At 42.7% G+C, this 22,748-nt stretch overlaps 1 protein-coding gene across 8 annotated transcripts in view; it reads left to right on the top strand.

Annotated features, from left to right (window-relative positions):
• Positions 1 to 22,748, top strand: part of arhgef10 (Rho guanine nucleotide exchange factor (GEF) 10) — a 230,160-nt gene that overhangs the window by 115,552 nt on the left and 91,860 nt on the right. For 5 of the 8 annotated variants that reach the window (XM_072251138.1, XM_072251136.1, XM_072251137.1 and 2 more), the window contains exons 11-17: positions 1,330 to 1,473; positions 2,031 to 2,143; positions 5,237 to 5,314; positions 8,903 to 9,082; positions 10,906 to 11,022; positions 14,462 to 14,554; positions 19,589 to 19,759. In XM_072251138.1, the coding sequence (XP_072107239.1) occupies positions 1,330 to 1,473; positions 2,031 to 2,143; positions 5,237 to 5,314; positions 8,903 to 9,082; positions 10,906 to 11,022; positions 14,462 to 14,554; positions 19,589 to 19,759 (896 nt within the window). The remainder of the gene's footprint in view (positions 1 to 1,329; positions 1,474 to 2,030; positions 2,144 to 5,236; positions 5,315 to 8,902; positions 9,083 to 10,905; positions 11,023 to 14,461; positions 14,555 to 19,588; positions 19,760 to 22,748) is intronic. The other 3 variants (XM_072251142.1, XM_072251141.1, XM_072251140.1) reach the window with 1 other exon arrangement.

Genomic DNA, 22,748 nt, shown 5'->3' with positions numbered 1-22,748 from the left:
GGGAGGGTAGTGCGGAAGGATGTATGGACAAGGAATTCATTGAGGGAGCAATCCCTGCAGAAAGCATAGGGGGTGGGGGGTGAGGTAATATCCATTTGGTGGTAGGTTCCCTTTGGAGATGGTGGAAATAGCAGAGGGTGATTTGTTGGATGTGGAGGTAAGATCAAGAGGAACTCTATCACTGGTAAGGTGGCAGGAAGATGGGGTGATTGTGGATGTTCGGGAAAAGGAGGAAACGCGGGTGAAGTTAACATCTATGGTGGAGGAAGGGAAATCCCGGTCTTTGAAGAAGGAGGATATCTCTGATGTCCTGGAAAGGAAAGCCATATCCTGGGAACAGGTGCAGTGGAAACAAAAGAACTGTGAAAAGGAAATTGCATTTTTACAGGAGACAGGGTGGGAAGAGATTTAGTCAAGATAACTGCGGGAATTGGTAACTTTATAAAAGATGTCAGTTGACATTTTGTCTCCCGAGATGAAGGCTGAAAGATTGAGAAAAGGGAGGAAGTGTGAGAAATGGACCAAGGTGAATTTAAGGGCAAAGTTGATGAAATTGATGAGCCCAGCATGGATGTGTGAAGCAGCACCAATGCAGCCATCAATGTAGCGGAGGAAGAGCTGGAGAGCATTACTGGGGAAACATTGTCAGCTGTTGATCAGTGACAAGAACATAGGCAGTGACACAGGTCAGTGTTCAGCTCCACAGAAGAATCTGTACTGTGGAGTCATACTGCACAGAATAGGCGCTTTGGCCCAAATACCATACTGACAAAGAAGCCCATCTGAGTTGGTCCCATTTGCCTAAATCCATGTGCAGTATCTGTCCAAATGCCTTTGAAATGTTGTTAATGTACCTGCCTCAGCTGCTTTCTCTGGCAGCTCATTCCATATACACAACATCCTCTGTGTGTAAAAATGTTTCCCCTTAGGTATCTTAAATTTCTCCTCTCTCACCTTAAACCTATGCCCTGTAATTCTTGATTCCCATCCCTGGGGAAAAGTCTGTGTCCATTCATGCTCTCTGTCTTCCTGTACTTCATCAGCATGGTGTCCCTGGTGATCTTGGAGTTAGACAGCCCCCAGGTAACGAATAACCACACAATTCAAGCTGGCTAATGTGACTTGCTTGTACGTGAGGGCTGGACACCTATGGGGGCATCCTTGGACAGCAGTTCTGACTACAGAGGTTGACAATATGCTTTTTATTTAGGAAAACACTGTATTGTTTGTCTTAGTGTGTATTAATTAAGTCAGTGTAGCTCATCACAGATTGTTTTTATAGAGAACCCTAAGCCGAAAGAGTCTAAAGCAGCTGCCTTTTCCTAATAGAATATTCCTCTCTCGGCTTGCTAAAATGGCCAAAATTAGAAGCACTGCTTAATGTGGTGACTATGATGGACCGGAGAATGGCCTTTGCAGGCAATGGAGATGTTAAAGTCCATGCAAGAAATTGCAGCTCATCACAGATGAAAGGTGAGGCATGTTCCAGGAACAGAGTACCATTCGCATGATGCAGATTGTGTCTGAGCTGCAGATTCTCACCGTTCACACTCAGCATCGAGAAACAGAGCACTTTCCTGCTGGGGCACATGAGATTCAGCAGGCGCTAGAAATCTGGAGCAGCACACACAAGATGCTGGAGGAACTCAGCAGGTCAGGCAGGAATAAAAAGTCGCGCCACCTGACTTGCTGGGTGCTTCCAACTTTTCTGGTTGGGTTCTGGTTTAGACTGCAAAATTAATGTCAAATAAACAAGTAACAGGTCCACAGAATTAATTTGACATCTGGAAATGCTGAGACAAAATGGGGGAAGGAGTCAGTATTGAAAAGGAGTTAATTGCTTTGTAGCAGAACTTGTTTAAAACTGTTTTGGACCCACTGTGAGGGAATTCCATTTTGCTCATGGTCCAGGAGCGGTTTAGAACCTGAGAAGGGGTCAGCACTATTGACAGTTTACTGGCCTCGTCAACGTTCACTGTGTTGAGATGCTGGAAACCTCCTCAGCTTTATATGCTGCGTGTTTCTTCCAGATCAGCGGTCGGGGTGCCTATGTGATGAGGAGCAGAACCTCTTTATTGATGTGGACTGCAGGCACCCAGAGCCGGAAATGACACCGATGCCAGAAGGACTGACTCAACAGCAGGTACAGTTCTAGACTCTCGAACGAGTTTTCACCCTGAATATTGACATGCCAAAAGCAGATGGGCTTTAATATTCCTGTTAGGTTGAAAGGAAAGGTTAAAAGTTTGAGAGAGCCATGGTTTTCAAGAGATATTAGAAACTTGGTTCAGAAAAAGAGAGGGATCTTCAATAAATATTGGCAGCTTGGAGTTAATGAGGTACTCGAGGAATATAAAGAATGTAAAAAGAATCTTGGGAAAGAAATTAGAAAAGCTAAAGGAAGATACAAGGCTGCTTTGGCAAGTAAGGTGAAAATAAATCCAAACGGTTTCTACGTTATGTTAGTGGCAAAAGGATAGTGAGGGATAAAATTGGTCCATTGGAGAATCAGAGTGGATGGCTATGTGCGGAGCCAAAAGAGATGGGGGAGATTTTGAGCAATTTCTTTTCTTCGGTATTCACTAAGGAGAAGCATATTGAATTGTATAAGGTAAAGGAAACAAGAAGGGTAGTTATGAAAAGTATGACAATTAAAGAAGAGGAAGTACTGGCATTTTTAAGGAATATAAAAGTGGATAAGTCTCCGGATCCGGACAAGATATTCTCTCGGACCTTGAGGGAAGTTAGTGTAGAAATAGCAGGGGCTCTGACAGAGTTATTTCAAATGTCATTAGAAACGGGAATGGTGCCGGAGGATTGGCATATTGCTCATGTGGTTCCATTGTTTAAAAAGGGTTCTAAGAGTAAACCTGGCAATTATCGGCCTGTGAGTTTGACGTCAGTGGTGGGTAAATTGATGGAAAGTATTCTTAGAGATGTTATATATAATTTTCTGGATAGCCAGGGTCTGATTAGGAACAGTCAACATTGATTTGTGCGTGGAAGGTCATGTTTGACAAATCTTATTGAATTTTTTGATGAGGTTACTAAGAAAGTTGAGGAGGGTAAAACGGTGGATGTTGTCTATATGGACTTCAGTAAGGCCTTTGACAAGGTTCCACACGGAAGGTTAGTTAGGAAGGTTCAATCGTTAGGCATTAATATGGAAGTAGTAAAATGGATTCAACAGTGGCTAGATGGGAGATGCCAGAGAGTAGTGGTGGATAACTGTGTGTCAGATTGGAGTACGGTGTGTAACGGTGTGCCTCAGGGATCTGTACTGGGTCCAATGTTGTTTGTAATATAAATGATCTGGATGATGGGGTGGTAAATTGAATTAGTAAGTATGCAGATGATACTAAGATAGGTGGCGTTGTGGATGATGAGGAAGGTTTTCAAAGCTTGCAGAGAGATTTAGGCCAGTTAGAAGAGTGGGCTGAAAGATGGCAGATGGAGTTTAATGCTGAAAAATGTGAGGTGCCACATTTTAGTAAAACTAATCAAAATAGGACATACATGGTAAATAGCAGGGCATTAAAGAATGCTGTAGAACAGAGGGATCTAGGAATAATGGTGCATAGTTCCCTGAAGATGGAATCTCGTGTGGATAGGGTGGTGAAGAAAGCTTTTGGTTTGCTGGCCTTTATTAATAAGAGCATTGCATATAGGAGTTGGGACATAATGTTGAATTTGTAAGGCATTGGTAAGGCCAAATCTGGAGTATTGTGTACAGTTCTGGTCACTGAATTATAGGAAAGATGTCAATAAAATTCAGAGAGTACAGAGGAGGTTTACTAAAATGTTGCCTGGGTTTCATCTCCTAAGTTACAGAGAAAGGTTGAACAAGTTAGGTCTTTATTCTTTGAAGCGTAGAAGGTTGACAGGGAACTTGATAGAGGTGTTTAAAATTATGAGGGGGATTGATAGAGTTGACGTGGTTAGACTTTTTCCATTGAGAGTGGGGAAGATTCAAACAAGAGGACGTGGATTGAGAGTTAGAGGACAAAAGTTTAGGGGTAACATGAGGGGGATCTTCTTTACTCAGAGAGTGGTAGCTGTGTGGAATGAACTTCCAGCAGAAGTGGTTGAGGCAGGTTCTATGTTGTCGTTTAAAGTGAAATTGGATAGATATATGGACAGGAAAGAAATGGAAGGTTATGGGCTGAGTGCAGGTCAGTGGACTAGGATAGGGTAAGAGTTTGGCACGGACTAGAAGGGCCGAGATGGCCTGTTTCTGTGCTGTAATTGTTTTATGGTTATATGGTTAATAAGTACGTTGTGAAAACAAGGATGAGGTGAGAAGCTGGGAGGTGATAGGTGGAGAAAGGCTGAAGGAGAAGGAATTGGAAAAGAGAGGAGATTGGACCATGGGAGAGAGGGGCAGGGGGACCAGAGGGCGGTGATGAGCAAGTGAAGAGAAGGAGTGAGAATGAGGAACCAGAATGGACAAGGAGAGGGGGCAGAAAAAACCACCCTCAATAGATTATTCCCCTCCATAGATGCTGCCTGACTTGCTGAGTTCCTCCCACATTTTGTGTAAGTAAGTTGTAACTTTATCCTAGCCCATAAGTATCAGCATACTTCTCAGCACCAACGTACCATCTTTTCTATAAACTGAAGCCCCCAGAACAGAGGACCATTTTATATACAGGAGAGGCAGGCACTAAATTCCCTGGGACGTAATTCCTTATGGGTTTAACCTAAGCTTTAAAGACGGTGTGATCGTTATGGAAATTAATCAAAGTTCAGTGTAAATTTATTATCAAAGTATGGATTTGTCACCAAATATTACCCTGTGATTCATTTTCTTGTGGGCATTCACAGTAGAATAAAGAAGTACAATAGAATCAATGAAAAACGATGCACAAAGGCTGTGCAAATACAAAAAGAAACAAGTAATAATCAATAAATCAATCAATCTGAGAACAAGAGTTGTAGAGTCCTTGAAAGTAAGTCCAGAGGTTGTGTTGAATGATCAGTTCAGTGTTGAAGTGAGTGAAGTTATCCACATTGGTTCAAGATTGTGGTGGTTGAAGGGTAATAACTGTACCTGAACCTGGGGGCATGGGACATAAGGCTTCTGATATCTCCTTCACAATGGTCGTAGCATGAAGAGAGCATGGCCTGGATGCTATCCTACAAAATTTACAATTCTTATTCCACTTCAGAATGAGTTAAGAGTTTAAATAGCATTTTAATATATTCAAATTTAAATGTGGAATTTGTTCTTGAGCAGGTGATCCGGAGATATATTCTTGGATCCATTGTAGAGAGTGAGAAGAATTATGTGGATGCATTGAAGCGAATTCTAGAGGTAGGTGAAGTTGGAAAGATCTCCACTCCCGTTCACATTCCCAACTGGCTTTTGGATCCATTTAACCAGCAGGAATTTTTACACAAAAGAAAGCTGTGTTAAACCTCAAGCATTTCAACCAATCAAGGTTATATTTAACAATAGACTTCAGCAAGATGAAAGTCAAAGTAAATTTCGTATCAAAGTATGTTACCGTATACTGCCTTGAAATTCATTTTCCTATATATGCCTGCATGAAAATAAAGAAATACAATAGAATTTATGAAAAACTAGATAAACAAAGACTGACAAACAACCAATGTGCAAAAGAAGACAAAGTATAGAAATGAAAAAAACAAATAATATTGGGAACATGAGTTGTAGAATGAGTCTATAGGTTCTGGGATCAGTTCAGAGCTGTGAGTGAAGTTATCCATGCTGGTTCAGGAGCCTGATCAATGTAGGACAATAACTGTTCCTGAACTTGCTAGTGTTGGGACCCAAGGCTCCTGTACCTCCTGTCCAATGGTAATAGAGGGAAGAGATCATAGCCTGGATGGTAGGGGTTGTGGATGGTTGATGCTGCTTCCTTCTGGCAGTGTTCCATATTAGCGTACTCAATGGTGTGAAAGGCCTTTCTTGTGGTGGATTGGGCTGTTTCCACCACTTTCTGTAGTCTTTTCCATTCCTGGGCACTGGTGTTTCCATACCTGGCCACAATGAAACTAGTTAAGATAGTTAGACAGCATTTCTGACTACAGAGGTTGACAATGTGCTTTTTATTTAGGAAAACACTGTATTGTTTGTCTTAGTGTGCATTAATTAAGTCAGTGTAGCTCATCACAGATTGTTTTTAGAGAGAACCCTAAACCGAAAGAGTGTAAACCAGCTGTGCATCTATAGAGGTTTATCAAACCTGGGAATAATTAGAACAAGGATACTCATTGAAGACTTCATATGAATTGTGAGATTGTACAGCCTAACTCATTTACAAAGCCTTTAAATGCCAAGGGAATCTTTGTACTTCCAAATTGTTCCCAATGTCCCTTTATTTTTTTTAAGTCACGAAGATATTTGGGTGTTTGTATCAGCTTGCAAAGTTCATGTTATCAGCCTTGCTCATTCATTTCCGACACTTCCTTCCCCTTTCTCAATCTCATTGTCTCTATCTCTGGAGACAGCCTATCCACTGATGTCTGTTATAAACCCACGGATTCTCACAGCGACCTGGACTATACCTCGTCCCATCCTGTGACTTCTTAAAAACGCCAACCTCTTCTCACAATTCCTCCGTCTCCACCGCATCTGTTCTCAGGATGAGGCTTTTCATTCTAGAACGAAGATGTCCTCCTTTTCCAAAGAAAGTGGCTTCCCTTCTTCCACCATCAATGCTGCCTTCAACCACATCTCTTCCATTTCATGCATTCTGCTCTTGCCCCATCTTCCCATCACCCTACCAGGGATTGGATTCCTCTTGTCATCACCTACTGCCCCACCAACCTCCGTGTCCAGCACATTAATTCTCTAAAACATCTGCCTCTCCAATGGGATCCCACCACCAAGCACATCTTTTGCTCCACCCCCCCCCCAGCTTTCTGCATTTCACAGGGATCGCTCCCTACGCAATTCCCTTATCCATTTATCCATCCCCACTGATGTTCCTCCCTACACATCCTTGCAAGTGGAACAAGTGCTACACCTGCCCCTACACCCCCTCCCTCACTACCATTCAGGACCCTAAACAGTTCTTCCAGGTGAGGCAGCACTTCACCTGTGAGTCTGTTGGGGTTATATACTGTGTTCAGTGCTCCAGATATAGCCTCCTGTATATTGCTGAGACCCAGTTTAGATTGGGAGACCAATTAACTGAGCAACTACGCTCCATCTGCCAGAAAAAGTGAGATCTCTCAGTAGCCACTCGTTTTAATTACTCTTCCCATTCCCATTCTGATATGTCTATCCATGACCTCCTCCACTGTCGCGATAAGACCACATTTAGGTTGGAGGAACAACACCTTATATTCCATTTCGGTAGCTTCCAAACTGATGACATGAACATCGATTTCTCAAACTTCAAGTAATTCCCACCATTCCCCCCTCCTTCACCATTTCCTGTTCCCTCTCTCACCTTCTTGCCCGCCCATCGCCTCTCTCTGGTGCTCCTCCCCTCTTTTCTTTTTTCCATGGCTTTCTGCCTCTTTCACCAATCAACTTCCCAGCTCTTTACTTCACCCCTCCCCCTCCAGGTTTCACCCATCACCTTCTGTTTCTCTGTCCCCTCCCCCCACCTTTTAAAACTATTCCCTAGCTTTTTTTCTCCAGTCCTGCCGAAGGGTTTTGGCCCAAAATGTCAACTGTACTCTTTTCCTAGATGCTGCCTGGCCTGCTGAGCTGCTCCTGCATTTTGTGTGTGTGTTTGCTCGGATTTCCAGCATCTGCAGATTTTCTCTTGTTTGTCATCAGTAATGTGAGAGAATTAGTGAAGGTCACCATTGGAACTTTGTTACATTCTTAAAATACCTGGAAATAACAAACACAGTTATTTATAAAAATGGGAGTTACTTTGAGTTCAAGTTTATAGTCACACTTTCCCAGGTTATAAATGCCATAGAAATTAGCTCTTTGCAGCAGCAGTATAGTACATTGCAGGCAAGACAAACCTAAATTATACGTAACATAGATGTCTCAAATAACCATTACAACACCAGTGCAAAACTGAGAGAGAAAAGGTATGTACTTCAAGGTGGTGTTGGGCTTTTTCAAGAACCTGCTGATGGTGGGGAAGAAGCTGTTGCTGAACCTTGAGGTGTGGGTTTTCAGGATCCTGGCAGCATCAAGAAGAGGGCATGAGCTGGATGGTGGGGATCCCTGGTGATGGATGTCGCCTTCCTGAGGCATAATGTCTTGTAGATGTTCTGGATGGTGGGGAAAGCTGCAGTCCACACACTCTGCAGAACATGGAGCATTGTCTGTGCTTCCCCTCACAGCCATTCTGGGTGCTGAGGGATATAGAGGCTTTAGCAATGTTATGTTGAAGCTGTACAGGACATTGGCGAGGTTTAATTTGAAGCATTGTGTGCAGCTTTGCTCGCCTACCTACAGGAAAAATGTTAATGTAGAGAGAAAACTTACAAGGATATTGCCAGGACTTGAGGACCTGAGTTATAGGGAAAGGTTGAACAGGTTCGGAATTTATTCCCTGGAGCGTAGGGCAATGACAGGAGATTTGAAAAAGGTACATTATACAAAAGTATGAGGGATAAATGCAGGCAGTCTTTTCCCACTGAGTTTGGGTGAAACGAGAGGTCATGGGTTAGGAGTGAAAGGTAAAATGTTTAAGGGGAACGTCTTCATTCAGAGGGTGGTTAGATTGTGGAACAAGCAGCCAGCAGAGGTGGTGAATATAGGTAGAATAATAGTTTGGCATGGACTAGATGGGCCAAAGATCCTGTTTCTGTGCTGTAGTGTTCTATGACTCTAATTTGATTGTTAAGTGTCTGTAGCCAGTGCAGAGGGCTGTACTGAGTTCTGGAACTAAGTAGCTTAGTTTGGAGTAGTTTTCAGGACATGCTCATGGTTTGATGTTGTTTAGCCTTTTTCTCTCCACAGCAATACATGAAACCTCTTTCAGAAATGGATCCAAAACTACTCAGCGAACGGAAACTCAAAATGGTATTTTACCGAATCAAGGAAATTCTTCAGTGCCATTCCTTGTTCCAGATCGCCCTAGCCAGTCGCGTGACCGAGTGGGACTCGGTTGAGATGATTGGAGATGTCTTTGTTGCCTCAGTAAGTTCACAAAAGAAAATCCAAGGTAGTTGTCAAAAGAAAGGCAATGATGCAGGGGGGATTTGTTCAGGAAATGTGTTCAGCTCAAAAGCAGCGTATGGTGGTGACAGGTCAGTGGGGAGAGAAAGAACTACAGGTTCAGATCCAGGACTCCTCAGCATAGCTAGTAAAGTGAGACAAAGAAGGGCTTTTTACTTTACAGAGGGGACAAGGGTGGATAAAACAGGAAATGACTATGGTAGGGAGCCATCTCAGCATTGACAAGGTTACAGTTCAAAAACCATATGTTGTGACAAAATGGTAGGGAGAGAAATTGAAATGGATACTGCCATACTTCGTTACATGGAAATGGATCGAAACAGTGATGAGGAACCCGGCAAGTGGAGCAGCAAGCAACACACATCAAAGTTGCTGGTGAACGCAGCAGGCCAGGCAGCATCGCTAGGAAGAGATACAGTCGACGTTTTGGGCCGAGACCCTTCGTCAGTCGAGCAACATCTGTGGGGGGGGGCGCGGTGAAGAAAGGAATTGGTGATGCTTCTGGTCAAAATGTTGCATCAGAACTTAGAGTGGAGAAGGGAGATGGGCTCAGACGGGAGAAGAAGAGGTGTGAGACAGTGGCCAGAGATATTTGTTGGACTATATTGTGGGGGGGGGGGTAGATTTAAGGGGGATGGGGTGTTTGAGTTGGAAGATCGAGCCAAGTAGGGAAAGGGGAGGGATGGAGTAGGGAGACACAATAGATGGTGACAGACAAAAAAGGAGGAACTGGGAGGGGAGGGGTGAAGGTGGAAACCCTGCTGTTGGGGATAAGCAGGTATACAGAGGGCTACCGGAGAGAAAGGTTGGACATTATAACATATGTTTGGAAATAAAAATCTTGGTGAAGATTTTTTTGGGAGATCTGCTAATCCAACAGAGAAAAGGTTCTACACAATTTTTAAATAAAATAAATCTGCGCATTTCAAAATTACTTTTAGCAATGACCATTAAACTTCAGTGTTTGATCAATTATTCTTTCACTGACAGAGTTTCACCATGGCAATGAACCTTAAGTTCAGGTTTGAGTTTTTTGCCATGGGTATGAATGCCACAAAAATTAGCTTTATAAAATACATAAATTAACAAAAGTGATACATAACTTACATGATGAAATAAAACTTAGCACAACATTAGTACAAGTTAATGGAAATATAGTCCAAGGTAGTGTTAAGGTTTTTCAGGCTGGTTCAAGAACCTGATGGCATTAGGGAAGAAGAATCTTGAGGTGTGAAGACTTCCGTACCTCTGCCTGATGGCAGCATTGAGAAGAGGGTATGGCCCCTCAAAATGTCCCTGAGAATCCAGATGTTCTGATCAGTAATGTTCAGGAATGAGCATCGTTTTGTTCTTAAACTCTTACTTGTCTAATTGATGTGTCCAAACCCTTTATTTCAGAGAAATAGGTCAAAATGCTCAGAATCCTACAGGTGATGTTATTGGTACTGAAGTGCATTTGTGGTATCATTCAGATTTGTGGCCCTTTGATCTGTCGTTCAACCATCCGTGAAAAGCTACTGAAGGTCTGCCTAATCAGCAAAATGTGGGTTGGTTTAATGGAATGTTCACGATACTGAGTGTCTGCTTATCCAGATTTCTGCAACATTTCATCCAAACTTCATTCCATTTGAAGTAATTTAAAAATGAAAATATGGGTTGTGAGATAGATTAATCCTTTTACTGTGGACTAATCACACTCTGCGTTCAATTGCCAAGCAGCCATAAGTGAAAATGTTTAACTAACACAAAAGATTTCTGATGCTGTTATTTTATTTCTGTTATAGTTTTCTAAGTCGATGGTGCTGGATGCATACAGTGAGTATGTGAATAACTTCAGCACTGCAATGGCAATTCTGAAGAAAGTCTGTGCCACCAAACCTGCCTTTCTGGAATTCTTGAAAGTAAGTAAAGTCCCGAGGAGAGGTAAAATATTTTGATATTTAAAAACAATTTATAATGTGCGATTCTGGCATCGATATGCGACCGAAGGAAATAACCGTGTTACTGTGTGTACCCCAGCTGTGAAGAGTTTGTCTTCTCTGGATGATATGTATAAGGAAAGGTTTAATTCAAATGAAGGGACTCGGCCCAAAATGTCAAACTGTTTATTCTTTTTCATAGATGCTGCCTGGCCTGCTAAATTCCTCCAGCATTTCGTGTATGTTGCTTTGTATTTCCAGCATCTGGAGAATCCCTTGTGTTTTTTTGTTCTGCTTCATTTATTTATCATGTGTACATTGAAATATACAGTGAAATGTGTTAACAGCCAATACGCCCAAGGATGTGCTGGAGACAGCTGGCAAGTGTACCAGCATAGCTTGTCCACAATTTCGCTCACACACGTGGATGGTCTTTAAACCTCAGTACAGGATAGGACAAGCCTCAAGCCTCGGGCCTTCAGTCTCCAGTCTCCAGGCTTCGATCTTTGGTATCAACCTCTGGACTAGCCAATGAGTCCCCAAATGCCTGGCCTGAACTCCGGGATCATCAGCTCACCCTCCCTCGTACCTCCTGCTCACATGGACATGGATTTTGGGACCTACCAACCTAGGACTGCCTACCATCCATGGATGTCCTTTGTCACGTTCTCCGTCGCTGGCCTGCGAGCACAGAATGGAGGCTTGGGCGCTGGATGTCCTTCATCCCTTTGAATTTGGAGCGGAGGCCTAGACTGGAGGCCTGATGTGCTCTAGATCAGATTGTCTGTGAGGTTCACAGTCCATGCACCCTGTCAGTCTCCTTACCCCTCACCTAGAGTTGGTCTGAGGGTGAATCATCAGCTACGGCTCACAGTAGGAAAAGGAATGGAAGAGAAAGGCAATCCTTATGCCTTTCTCTTCCAATTGGATAAAGGACCACCCTTGTGTGATTAACTGTGATACTCAGCCAGCTTAAATCTGCGTTTGGCATAACTATTCATCCTGTGGCAAACCTTGGTATATAAAATTTTCAGAATCAGAATGATGTTTAAAATCTAAGGCATAAGTTATGAGATTTGTGTTTTGTGGCAGCAGTACATTGTAATGCATAATAATAAACAGCTATAAATTACAATCAGAAATATATGTAAATAAAATAAATAAGTCATGAAAAAAAGCACAAAGTTAAGAAAAAAAAGTAGTACGGTAGTGAATTCTTCATTGTCCATTCCGAAATCTGATGGCAGATGGGAAGAAGCTGCTCCTGATATGTTGAGTGTGTGGCTTCAGTCTCCTGTATCTCCTCCTTGTTGGTAGCAATGAGGAAGGGGCATGTCCTGGGTCATGGGGGTCGTTAACGATGGATGCCTCCTTGTTGAGGCATCGCAATTTTCTTTCAGCAATTTTTGAGCAATTTTCTTTGCTTCTCTCCACTTTCTGTTGTTTTGTTGGTTGTGATGCTGAATGGATGTCCCCTTCCCACCACCACTCTAACCCCATCCTTATCTGCTTAGGTTTGCTATTTTTTCTGCAGTTTTGCTGATCGGACAGTCAGCACATGGGAAAAGCTCCATCCCTTTGTCAAAAATATTTGTCAACAACCTTGGTATAAAGATATTCCAAGGTGGTCCCATATTGGGATCCCAGCTGCAGGCTCTCATTGTCTTTGACAGAAGGTGAGGGCTGAACAAGAGACAAAGACTTTCCATGTCCTAGGCAACTTGGTCAGCATGGACAAGTTGGGCTGAATGGCATTTTTCTGTGCTGATGCGCTCTATGGCTCTATAATCCTCAAAATCCAACATCAGTGCATTGGCCAGTTGCAGCGAGGCACCCTCACCTTGCTGCTGTGCCTCGGAATTGAATCCGATCTCATCAGAAGCTCTGACCTCCTTTACAGGACTCTGATATGCACACACCTCATTCAGTAAGTCATGCACACATTACTTTACAAAGTAACCATATGCCAGTATACCCAAGTGAAATGAGAAAGTTTGGACGTTGAAGGAAAGTGGGGAGTGAAGATAAATGTGTCTTCATCAACAGAGATGGGTGATGGCTTCAAGGTCCTCAGCATCCACATCACCAGTAACATCTCCTGGTCCCTTCACACTGATGTGGTGATGAAGAAGTCACATTAGCATATGGACTCTCCTGATGTAATGTCTGAGGACATTCGCCAAGTCGACAAGAATTCACTCAGACTTCTATGGAAAGTACTGACGAGTTTTATCCCAGCCTGGTACACTAACTGCTCTGCTCTGGATTGATGGTAAGCACCGCCCAGTCCATCATGGGCTTGTCACTTTCTTCCATCCAGTCCATCCTCACGGTGTGTTTCTTCAGGAAGACCATCCCTTTTCTCTCGCCTGCCTTCTGGGAGTAGATACAGAAGCTTGAAAGCCCGGATAACCACACTCAAGAACAGTTTCTTCCCTGCTACAGTCAGACTCCTGAATGAGTCATCTTTGTCACATCCCCCTCCTGGAGGTACTGTCGTGTTCTCGGTTATTGTGTTATTGTTACTTCAGCATTTCCGTTGGCACTACTTCAGACTGCACCATAGTCACTATCCTGTTCTGTTATTTGTGCTCAATATGTTTATTGTTGTATTTATTATCTGTGAATTTCATCCAAACAAGGAATTTCATTTTGCCCTGGCCTATGACAGTCAACTAATCAGCAGGGTTTTAAGCTCAAGTTCAGATTTATTGTCATCTGACTGTACATACCAAATGAAACAGCGTTCCTCCAGACCACGGTGCACACACAAATCATATAATCACACACAGCACACAAAACAAGATACTACCACAAATACAGTTAAGTTAATAAAATATCATTTCCAATGCATGTAATGCACAGTACAGGTAAACTGTAAACAGCTTGCTATCTAAGCGATGAGACCTCAGTGGTGGCAGGGTATTCATCAGTCTCATAGCTTGGGGGAAGATACTGTTACCCAGTCTGGTAATCCTAGTCCTGATGCTACTTGCTACTTCCTGACTGTAGTGGGTCGAAGATACTCTGGAATGGGTGGTTGGGATCCTCAGCAGCGCTTTGGGACCTTTGTCTACAATGCTCCCGGTAAATGTCACAAATAGGAGGAAGGAGAGCCTAGTGATCCTCTCAGCAGTTTTTACTATCCTCTGCAAGATCATGTGGTTCAATGCCTTCCCACTTCCATTCCACACAATGATGTAGCAGACAGGACAGTCTCAGTGGTGCTCCTGTAGAAAGTTGTTAGAATGGGGCCAAGGAACCTTGCACAACTCATTTTTCTCAGAAAGCATAGACACTGCTGTGCCTTCTTGACTAATATCTTTTCGATTTTTTTTTATTTTTGTGTGGTTGAATGCAATGCAGTGAACTGAGCCAAGGCTGTCTGCTTGCCACACTAAAGCTGTTCTCTTGCACACAGAACTGTCACGAGTCGAGCTCTGATCGTATAACATTGTATGGATTGATGATGAAGCCGATCCAGCGGTTTCCGCAGTTCATCCTTCTACTCCAGGTCAGTGCATTTGCGTCATGAAAGGAGGGCTTATAGCTAATCCAATCAGACCGAGCACCATAAACACACTCGCCTTTCCTTATGATCTCCAGCTAAGCCTTGCAAAAAAGACTAGAAGACATAGAAGCAGTATTAAGGCAGTCAGTTCATCGAGTCTGCTCTGCCATTTCATCTTTCCTTATTAACTCCAACTAAGCCTTGTGAAAAAAACCATAAGACATAAGAGCAGAATTTAGGATATTCAGTCCATTGAGTCTGCTGCACCTTTCAAACATGTTTGATTTAGTATCCTTCTCAACCCCATTCTCTTGCCTTTTCCCTGTAACTTATGATGCCGGGGCTTTGATGCCAGGTGACCTGATGGAGGTGTATAAGATGATGAGAGGCACTGATGGTGTGGATAGGCAGAGCCTTTTTCCCAGGACTGAAATGGCTAGCACGAGAGGGTACAGTTTTAAGGTGCTTGGAAGCAGGTACAGGGGAGATGTCAGGGGTAAATTTTTTACGCAGAGAGTGGTGAGTGTGTGGAATGGACTGCCGGCGACGGTGGTGGAAGCGGATATGATAGGGTCTTCTAAGAGACTCCTGGACAGGTACATGGAGCTCAGAAAAATAGAGGGCTATGGGTAACCCTTGGTAATTTCTAAGGTAAGGACATGTTCAGCACAGCTTTGTGGGCTGAAGGGCCTGTATTGTGCTGTAGGTTTTCTATGTTTCTCATCAAGAACCTATCAACCTTCGCTTTAAATGCATCCAATGACTTGGCCTCCACAGCCATCTGTGGCAATGAATTCCACAGATTCACCACCCTCTGGTTAAAAAAGAGAAAAATGAGAAGTATTTACTTTTCTAGCCCTGCAAGCTAATCATAGAACATGGGACATTACCACACTTTGGTCCACATGTTGTGCTGATCTTTTAACCCGAAGTAAAATAAATCTAACAATCTAACCCTTCCTTCCCACATAGCCCTCCATTTTTCTATTGATGATAGTTCATTAAGTGCCGTTAATGTACCTGCTTCTACCACCACCCCTAGTAAGACGTTCCACACACCCACCACTCTGTGTGTAAAAAAAAAAACCCAAACCTGCCTCTGACATCCTCCCTACGGTTTCCACCAGTCTCTACAAAATCATGCCCCTTTGTATTAGCCTTTTCTGCACTGGGAAAAGGTCTCTGATTATCCACTCAATAATCCCGAGCTCTGTGCCCATGTGGTTGATGTGAGGACAGTAAACCTCTAAACCCTCGGTGTGTTCCCACCAGTTAACCTAAACGTAGGGACTAGGTGGTGGTCTTTCACATCAGAAAAATGAGTTCAATCACCACTGGAGCTGTCAGGCAATGTACAGTACTGTGCAAAAATCTTAGGCACCCTAGATTTTTATATGGTTCCAGATGGTATGGCCTCTACAGAGCCCTGATTTCAACATCATCAAGGCTGTCTGGGATTACCTGGAGAGATAGATGCAAGCAAGGCAGCCAACGTCTGCAGAAGAACTGTGGCAACTTCTCCAAGATGCTTGAAACAATCTACCAGCTGATTTTTTTATTAAACTGCACAGCCATGTACCTAAAAGAATTGATGCAGTTTTAAAGGCAAAGAGTGGTCACATCAAATATTGATTTGATTTAGTTTTTCACTGTCTACTGCTCTTTATAGGAATTTTTTGATATTTAGAAACTTCGCTCCATTATTTAGAAAGCATCTTCACTTTACAGAATTTTTTTTACATGTGCCTAAGACTTTTGCACAGGACTGTAGATAAATCTCTCAGAATTACTGTGTCTCTCAGGACTCTCAAGGTAACATCAGTTACCCAAAAAATGAAGATTTTGCTGTTGAATTTACAGCTGATTGTACTCCTCTCCATGGATGCAGTCTGACCTGCAGAGTTGAGCATTTTGTATATGTTACTCTGGATTTTCAGCATCTGTAGAATCTCTTGTGTTGCCGATTTTTTTTCAATTCTTGTTTCCTCTTTGTCAAGCAAGTTCTTCCCTTCTGGAATCACGTTGTTGCTCTTGTTGTCTGTAACGATTCATCGTGTCTCTCTTTAAGCGAGTATCCATTATAACTATAAATCGTGTTCTGTAATTTCTGGCCCCACACTATAAGTGTTACGTTGGCTACCTGGGAACACTCTGACATTGCGCTCTGTTACTTCAAAGGATAGACTATTTACACAGTGTGTCTGCAATTTTCTCGGACTTCTTTCTGTTTTATTGGGCTCTCTCCTAATACCCACTGCCTTACTGCGTGATTCCATCTATTCACGTATCTACACTCCTCATGATTCTAAGGTCTCTATAATCCCGCCCCTCAGCCTAGTCATAGTCATACTTTATTAATCCCGGGGAAATTGGTTTTTGTTACAGTTGCTCCATAAATAATAAATAGTAATAGAACTATAAATAGTTAAATAGTAATATGTAAGTTATGCCAGTAAATTATGAAATAAGTCCAGGACCAGCCTATTGGCTCAGGGTGTCTGACCCTCCAAGGGAGGAGTTGTAAAGTTTGATGGCCACAGGCAGGAATGACTTCCTATGATGCCCAGTGCTGCATCTCGGTGGAATGAGTCTCTGGCTGAACGTACTCCCGTGCCCACCCAGTACATTATGTAGTAGATGGGAGACATTGACCAAGATGGCATGCAACTTAGACAGCATCCTCTTTTCAGACACCACCGTCAGAGAGTCCAGTTCTATCCCCACTACATCACTGGCCTTACGGATGAGTTTGTTGATTCTGTTGGTGTCTGCCACCCTCAGCCTGCTGCCCCAGCACACAACAGCAAACATGATCTCACTGGCCACCACAGACTCGTAGAAAATCCTCAGCATCGTCCGGCAGATGTTAAAGGACCTCAGTCTCCTCAGGAAATAGAGACGGCTCTGACCCTTCTTGTAGACAGCCTCAGTGTTCTTAGACCAGTCCAGTTTATTGTCAATTCGTATCCCCAGGTATTTGTAATCCTCCTCATACACTCCAACAGAAAGAGTCCATGTCCAGTCACTCCTTATAACTCAAGAGCTTCCGTCCTGGCAACATCATTGTTAATCTACTGAATCCTTCAGCCTCTTACACTCCAACAAAAAGAATCCTTGTGCAGTTGCATTTTATAACTCAAACAGTCCTGTCCTGGTAACATCATCATAAGTCTGTTTTGCGCCCTCAAGAGTTTACTGACATCCCTCCTCTAGCAGGGTGAACCAGATATAGTACTTAAAATGTGGCCTCAACGACGACTTGCATGGCTGCAACATGGCATCCCAACTCTTGTTCACATTGCCCTGACTGATGAAGGCCAATATGCCAGAAGCTTTCTGTGCCAACCCGTCTACCAGTGTCGCCACCCTGTACCTGTACCCCTAGCTCTTTCTGTTCTGCAACTCTCCCTAAGGTCCGTTGAGGTTGGGTGAAAATAGAACTAGAGGTCATATGTTAAGGATGTAATGCTGAGACTTTATACAGCATTAGTCAGATGGAAAATAGAGTATTGTGAGCAGTTTTGGGCCCCTTAGAAAATATGTGCTGGTATTGGAGAGGGTCCAGAGGAGATTCACAAGAATGATTCTGGGAATGAAAGAGTTACTGTATGAGGAGCATTTGATGGCTCTGGGTCTGTATTCACTGGTTCAGTTTAGAAGAATGAGGGGGAATCTCATTGAATCCCACTGGATTTTGAAATGCCTAGATATAGTGGGTAGTGGAGGTGTGTATGACCAGAGGGCACAACCTCAGAATAGAGGAACATCCCTTTAGAATTGAGATGAGGAGAGATTTCTTTAGCCAGGGGACAGTGAGTCTGTAAAATTCATTGCCACAAATGCCTGTGGAGACTAAGTCATTGGGTATATTTAAAATGGAGATTGACTGGTTCTTGATTAGTCAGGGCATCATAGGTTACAAAGGGAAGGAAGGAAAATGGGATTGAGAGGGATAATAAATCAACCATGATGGAATGAAAGAGCAGATGATGGGTTGAAAGGCTTAATTCTGCTCCTGTGTGTTATGATCATATAGGTGAAGAATGAAATATTTAAGGAGAACATGAGAGGGAACTTCGTCAATCAGAGGGTGGTGCAAGTGTGGAGTGAGTTGCCAGTAGAAGCCGTGGATGGGAGGGGTATGGAGGGCTATGGTCCAGGTGCTGGTCAATGGGATTAGGCAGAATTATGGACCAGATTGGCTGAAGGGCCAGTTTCTGTGCTCTAGTGCTGTATGACCTTATGATTCTAATCCCTGCAATTCATTGTATAATCTCCATGGTTTGTCTTACCAAAATACAACCTCTCGCAATTATCTGAATTTAATTCTATTTGTTCTTCCTTGGTACATTAGCCCATTTGATCCAGGTCCCATGGGAATTTTTGTTAGCAAAGTTGTGGATAGAGTGGATGTGGAGAGGATGTTTCCTGAAGTGGGAGAGTCTAGGACCGGAGAGCACAGTCTCAGAATAGGAGGCATACCATTTTAGAACAGAGATGAGGAGAAATTTCTTCCGGCAGAAGATGGTGAATCTGTGGAATTCATTGCTACAGATGGCTGTGGATATCAAGTCTTTTAGTATATTTGAAGCAGAGGTTGATAAGTTCTTGATTAGTATGAGGGGCGGTGGTTAAAGTTATGGGAAGAAGACAGAAGAACGGGTTTGAGAGGGATAGTAAATCAGCTATGATTGAATGGCAGAGCAGATTCTATCGGCCGAACTTTTTTTGGGCCTCATTCTGTTCTTGTGTCTTAGAACCTCCTTTGCTATTCAACGTATCGCAGGCTTTTTGTTTATCTGCAGACTTACTAACCCTTCTGCCTCACATTCTCCTCAAAACCATCAATATATGTGACAAACAGCGGTAGACCCTATACCAGTCCCTGCTTCCTGATAATAAATTAAATAATAAGATCAATAAAAACATTAGTAATAAATTTGTTTTGTGATTCTCGTGAATGTTACCAAAATGTGAAAGGGCTGTTTCTGACTGGTGTCCAGTGTGTGACGATTGATTATTGATCAATTCCCTCAGGACATGTTGAGGAACACTCCGAAGGGACATCCCGACAGGCTCCCACTCCAGATGGCTCTGACTGAGCTGGAAACGCTGGCAGAGAAACTGAATGAGGAGAAACGAGAGGCGGATCAGCGCTGTGAAATGAAGCAGATTGCCAAAGCAATGAATGAGCGCTACCTGAATAAGGTACAAGTTTTGTTTCTTCTCTTTTTGTAAGTAATACTTCCCTCTTCCCATAGAGTTTAGGCAGCTGTTTCCACATGAGCCACGTGGAAACCATACAGTGAAGGCTGAGGTGATGCAGTTCCCTGACCAAGCTGCACAAAGGTGCAATTCCACTCCCTACCAGTAGATGTCAGATGCCATCAACTTAAGGATTTCTGAATGAGAAGCAGGTTTATTGTAACTAGCATCTGTCCTGAAATTTATTGTTTTGTGGCAGCAATACAGTGCAAGCCATAAAGTACTATAAGTTACAATAAAAAATAATAAATAATTAGTAAGGAAGAGGAATAACATGGTTGTGTTCAACGTTACCTCTAAATCTTTTTTATAGCTGAGTGAATCGACCATTGCCCTGAGCAGGAAGTTTTTACATGGCTTGAAAACCACGTGGCACTTTAATATGCATACTCTGAATATTTAGACTGAGAACTGAAAAATCACGTACTTTTGATTTTATAATGAAATACCGTACAACACAGAAAATCTTTCACTTTTTGTAAACTTTTTTCTTATGTCTTTATTACAAATTCACTATCCATAAATAGCATCCAAATTAATTTCACATCCAGTTGAAAGAAACACCTTAATCACATTAGATCATCCAAATGTTCCCTTCTAGTGCTTCTGGATGTACATTTGATTGAATTCATAAGACTGAATCCATGTTCGCAGTCAGCACTAGAAGTTTGATATATTCCAATGTCAACAAGAATTGACAGTTCTTCAAGTTTTTAATTTTTAGGCATGTAGTTCAGCATATCAGTGAACATTTCAATTGAACCAGTCTTGACTTTCTCAGGATTGACTAATTTGAAATCACAGTATTGCTGTGATAATTTTGAGGCAATGCTTTCATCATATGTAAAAGAAAATTCCAACTATGTGGCAAGAAAAACTATGCACGCGGGAATATTTCAGTTACTGTGCTGCGTGCTTCCGAACAGCTTAGAGGGAACAGTGGTAGTGTTCATGGACCATGCAGAAATTTGATGGCAGAGGAGAAGAAGCTGTTTCTAAAACAATGAGGGCAGCAGATCTTCAGGCTCCTGTACCTCCTCCCCCATGGTAGATATAAGAAGAGGGCACATTCCAGACAGCGAGGGCCCTTAATGGTGGATACTGCCTCCTTGAGGCATCACCTCTTGAAGATGTCCTCGATGGTGAGGAGAATTGTGCCTGTGATGGAACAGGCTGAGTCCACAGCCCTCTGCCTCTTGCAATCCTCTGCATTGGGGATGCCATACTGGGTAGTGATGCAACCAGTCAAAATACTCCCCAGCATGCATCTGCAGGTAAAGTTATTAGTGGCATACCAAATTGATGGCTTTGATCTTCAACATAATATCTCGCTCGGAGCTGATGACCCTTTGAACAACCCACTGGATGGAAGTGAATATTGGGCACTTTCTGTAAACCATGTTCAGATCTGACTCTCTGGGTGAAAACCTCACTTGTTCCTTCTCCACTGATCTCCAACAATCCTTTGTTGTGTGTGGACAGCAAACCCCAGGATATAACGAGGACTGAATGCAAGGTTTTGATCACCGATTAATGTCTGTCTTGCACTGAATTCAATGTTGCACAGCTGGCATGTGAGACTGAAGTGGAATCCTGTAGTAATATTTGCTGTTGATAAGCTTCAGTAGAGCTATGGAAATCTAACCAAGTTCGGAAGGTGCTGCAAGTACAGAACATTTGGAGGCATTAATGTTCTGAGTGCAGATTACGGTCTTATTTCTCCAGGGCCAAGATGCAAAACATAGTACCAACAGTCTCAATACAGCACAAGGCACTCATAGTACATATAATTACAGTAGTAGTAAACATACAGTCACAAAAAAATATATTGCCCAAGTCCCTAAGTGTTGTGTCATGTAGATTGAAGGTTGTTGGCACAAGCGAGCCCACAGCAGTCTGATCATCATTGGCTAGTGCAGGTGCAAACAAATGCAATCCAGCGTGTCTTCTAAAATGGTTTGATGGTTCGAGAAACACTGAAGGTCTCTGACTCCCGCCACTCAGGAGAAGAGGTTAAATGCTCCAACAAACGAGATGGAAGTGCTGAGCCCATAGCTGATTATAACCGGCCCCTCATTCCAATTCTCACAAAAGATGGAGCAAATGATAATAAGTTGTATTATTTCATATCAAAGTGAAGACCCAGCCTTTAGAGAGTATGCCAGCTTACTCACTGGCAGGCAGAATAAATAGATTTAAATATAAAGAGATGTTAAAGATAAAGAAATAAAACTTCAAAAAAAATTTTTAAATCCTTTCTATCTGTTCTGTGTAAAGTGCTTTAAATCTTTAGGCAGAATAAAATGAATGGATTTAAATTTATTCTCCAACATTCACATACCTGGTGGTGAGAGCATGGAACGAGCTGCCAGCAGAAGTGGTAGATGCAGGTTCAATTTCAACATTTAAGAGAAGATTAGATAAGTACATAGATGGGAGAGGTATGGAGGGCTCTGGTCCAGGTGCAGCTCAGTGGAACTAGGCAGAGTAATAACAGTGTGATCTCTCGTCGAGTATGATGCCTTTCTAAAGGGCTGTCTGTTGCTGGGTCCTCAGGTGGCTGTGAGCCCGGTCCGGGATCCATATATTCGGGTGCAGTGTGGGCAAAAGTAAATGGTGGCTATGGTTACTGGTTGGGTCTATTGATTTTTCAGTCTCTCCTTTCACCGCTGCCGCTTGTTCTTTATGGGACAAGCAGAGGTCGTTCTCACGTAGCACAGCTCCCTTTTGAACAGATTTCCTCCAGGTATACCTATTGAGTGCAATGTCTTCCCAGATTCTAGATGTAATATTGAATTTCTTCAGGCTGATTTTGATGTTATATAACATTAAAGATTTAAAGCATTTCCTTTGCTCACCAGAAGCTCACTGACCTTCCTTCAACTGGGAGTAAAGTATCTGTTTGGGGGAGACATGAGTTAAGCAGCATAAT

The sequence above is a fragment of the Mobula birostris genome, chromosome 2, assembly GCF_030028105.1.
Source record: "Mobula birostris isolate sMobBir1 chromosome 2, sMobBir1.hap1, whole genome shotgun sequence".
NCBI classification, from domain to species: Eukaryota; Metazoa; Chordata; class Chondrichthyes; order Myliobatiformes; family Myliobatidae; genus Mobula; species Mobula birostris.
Note: the sequence above shows the minus strand (reverse complement) of the source record. Positions and strands in the feature narration are given on the sequence as shown.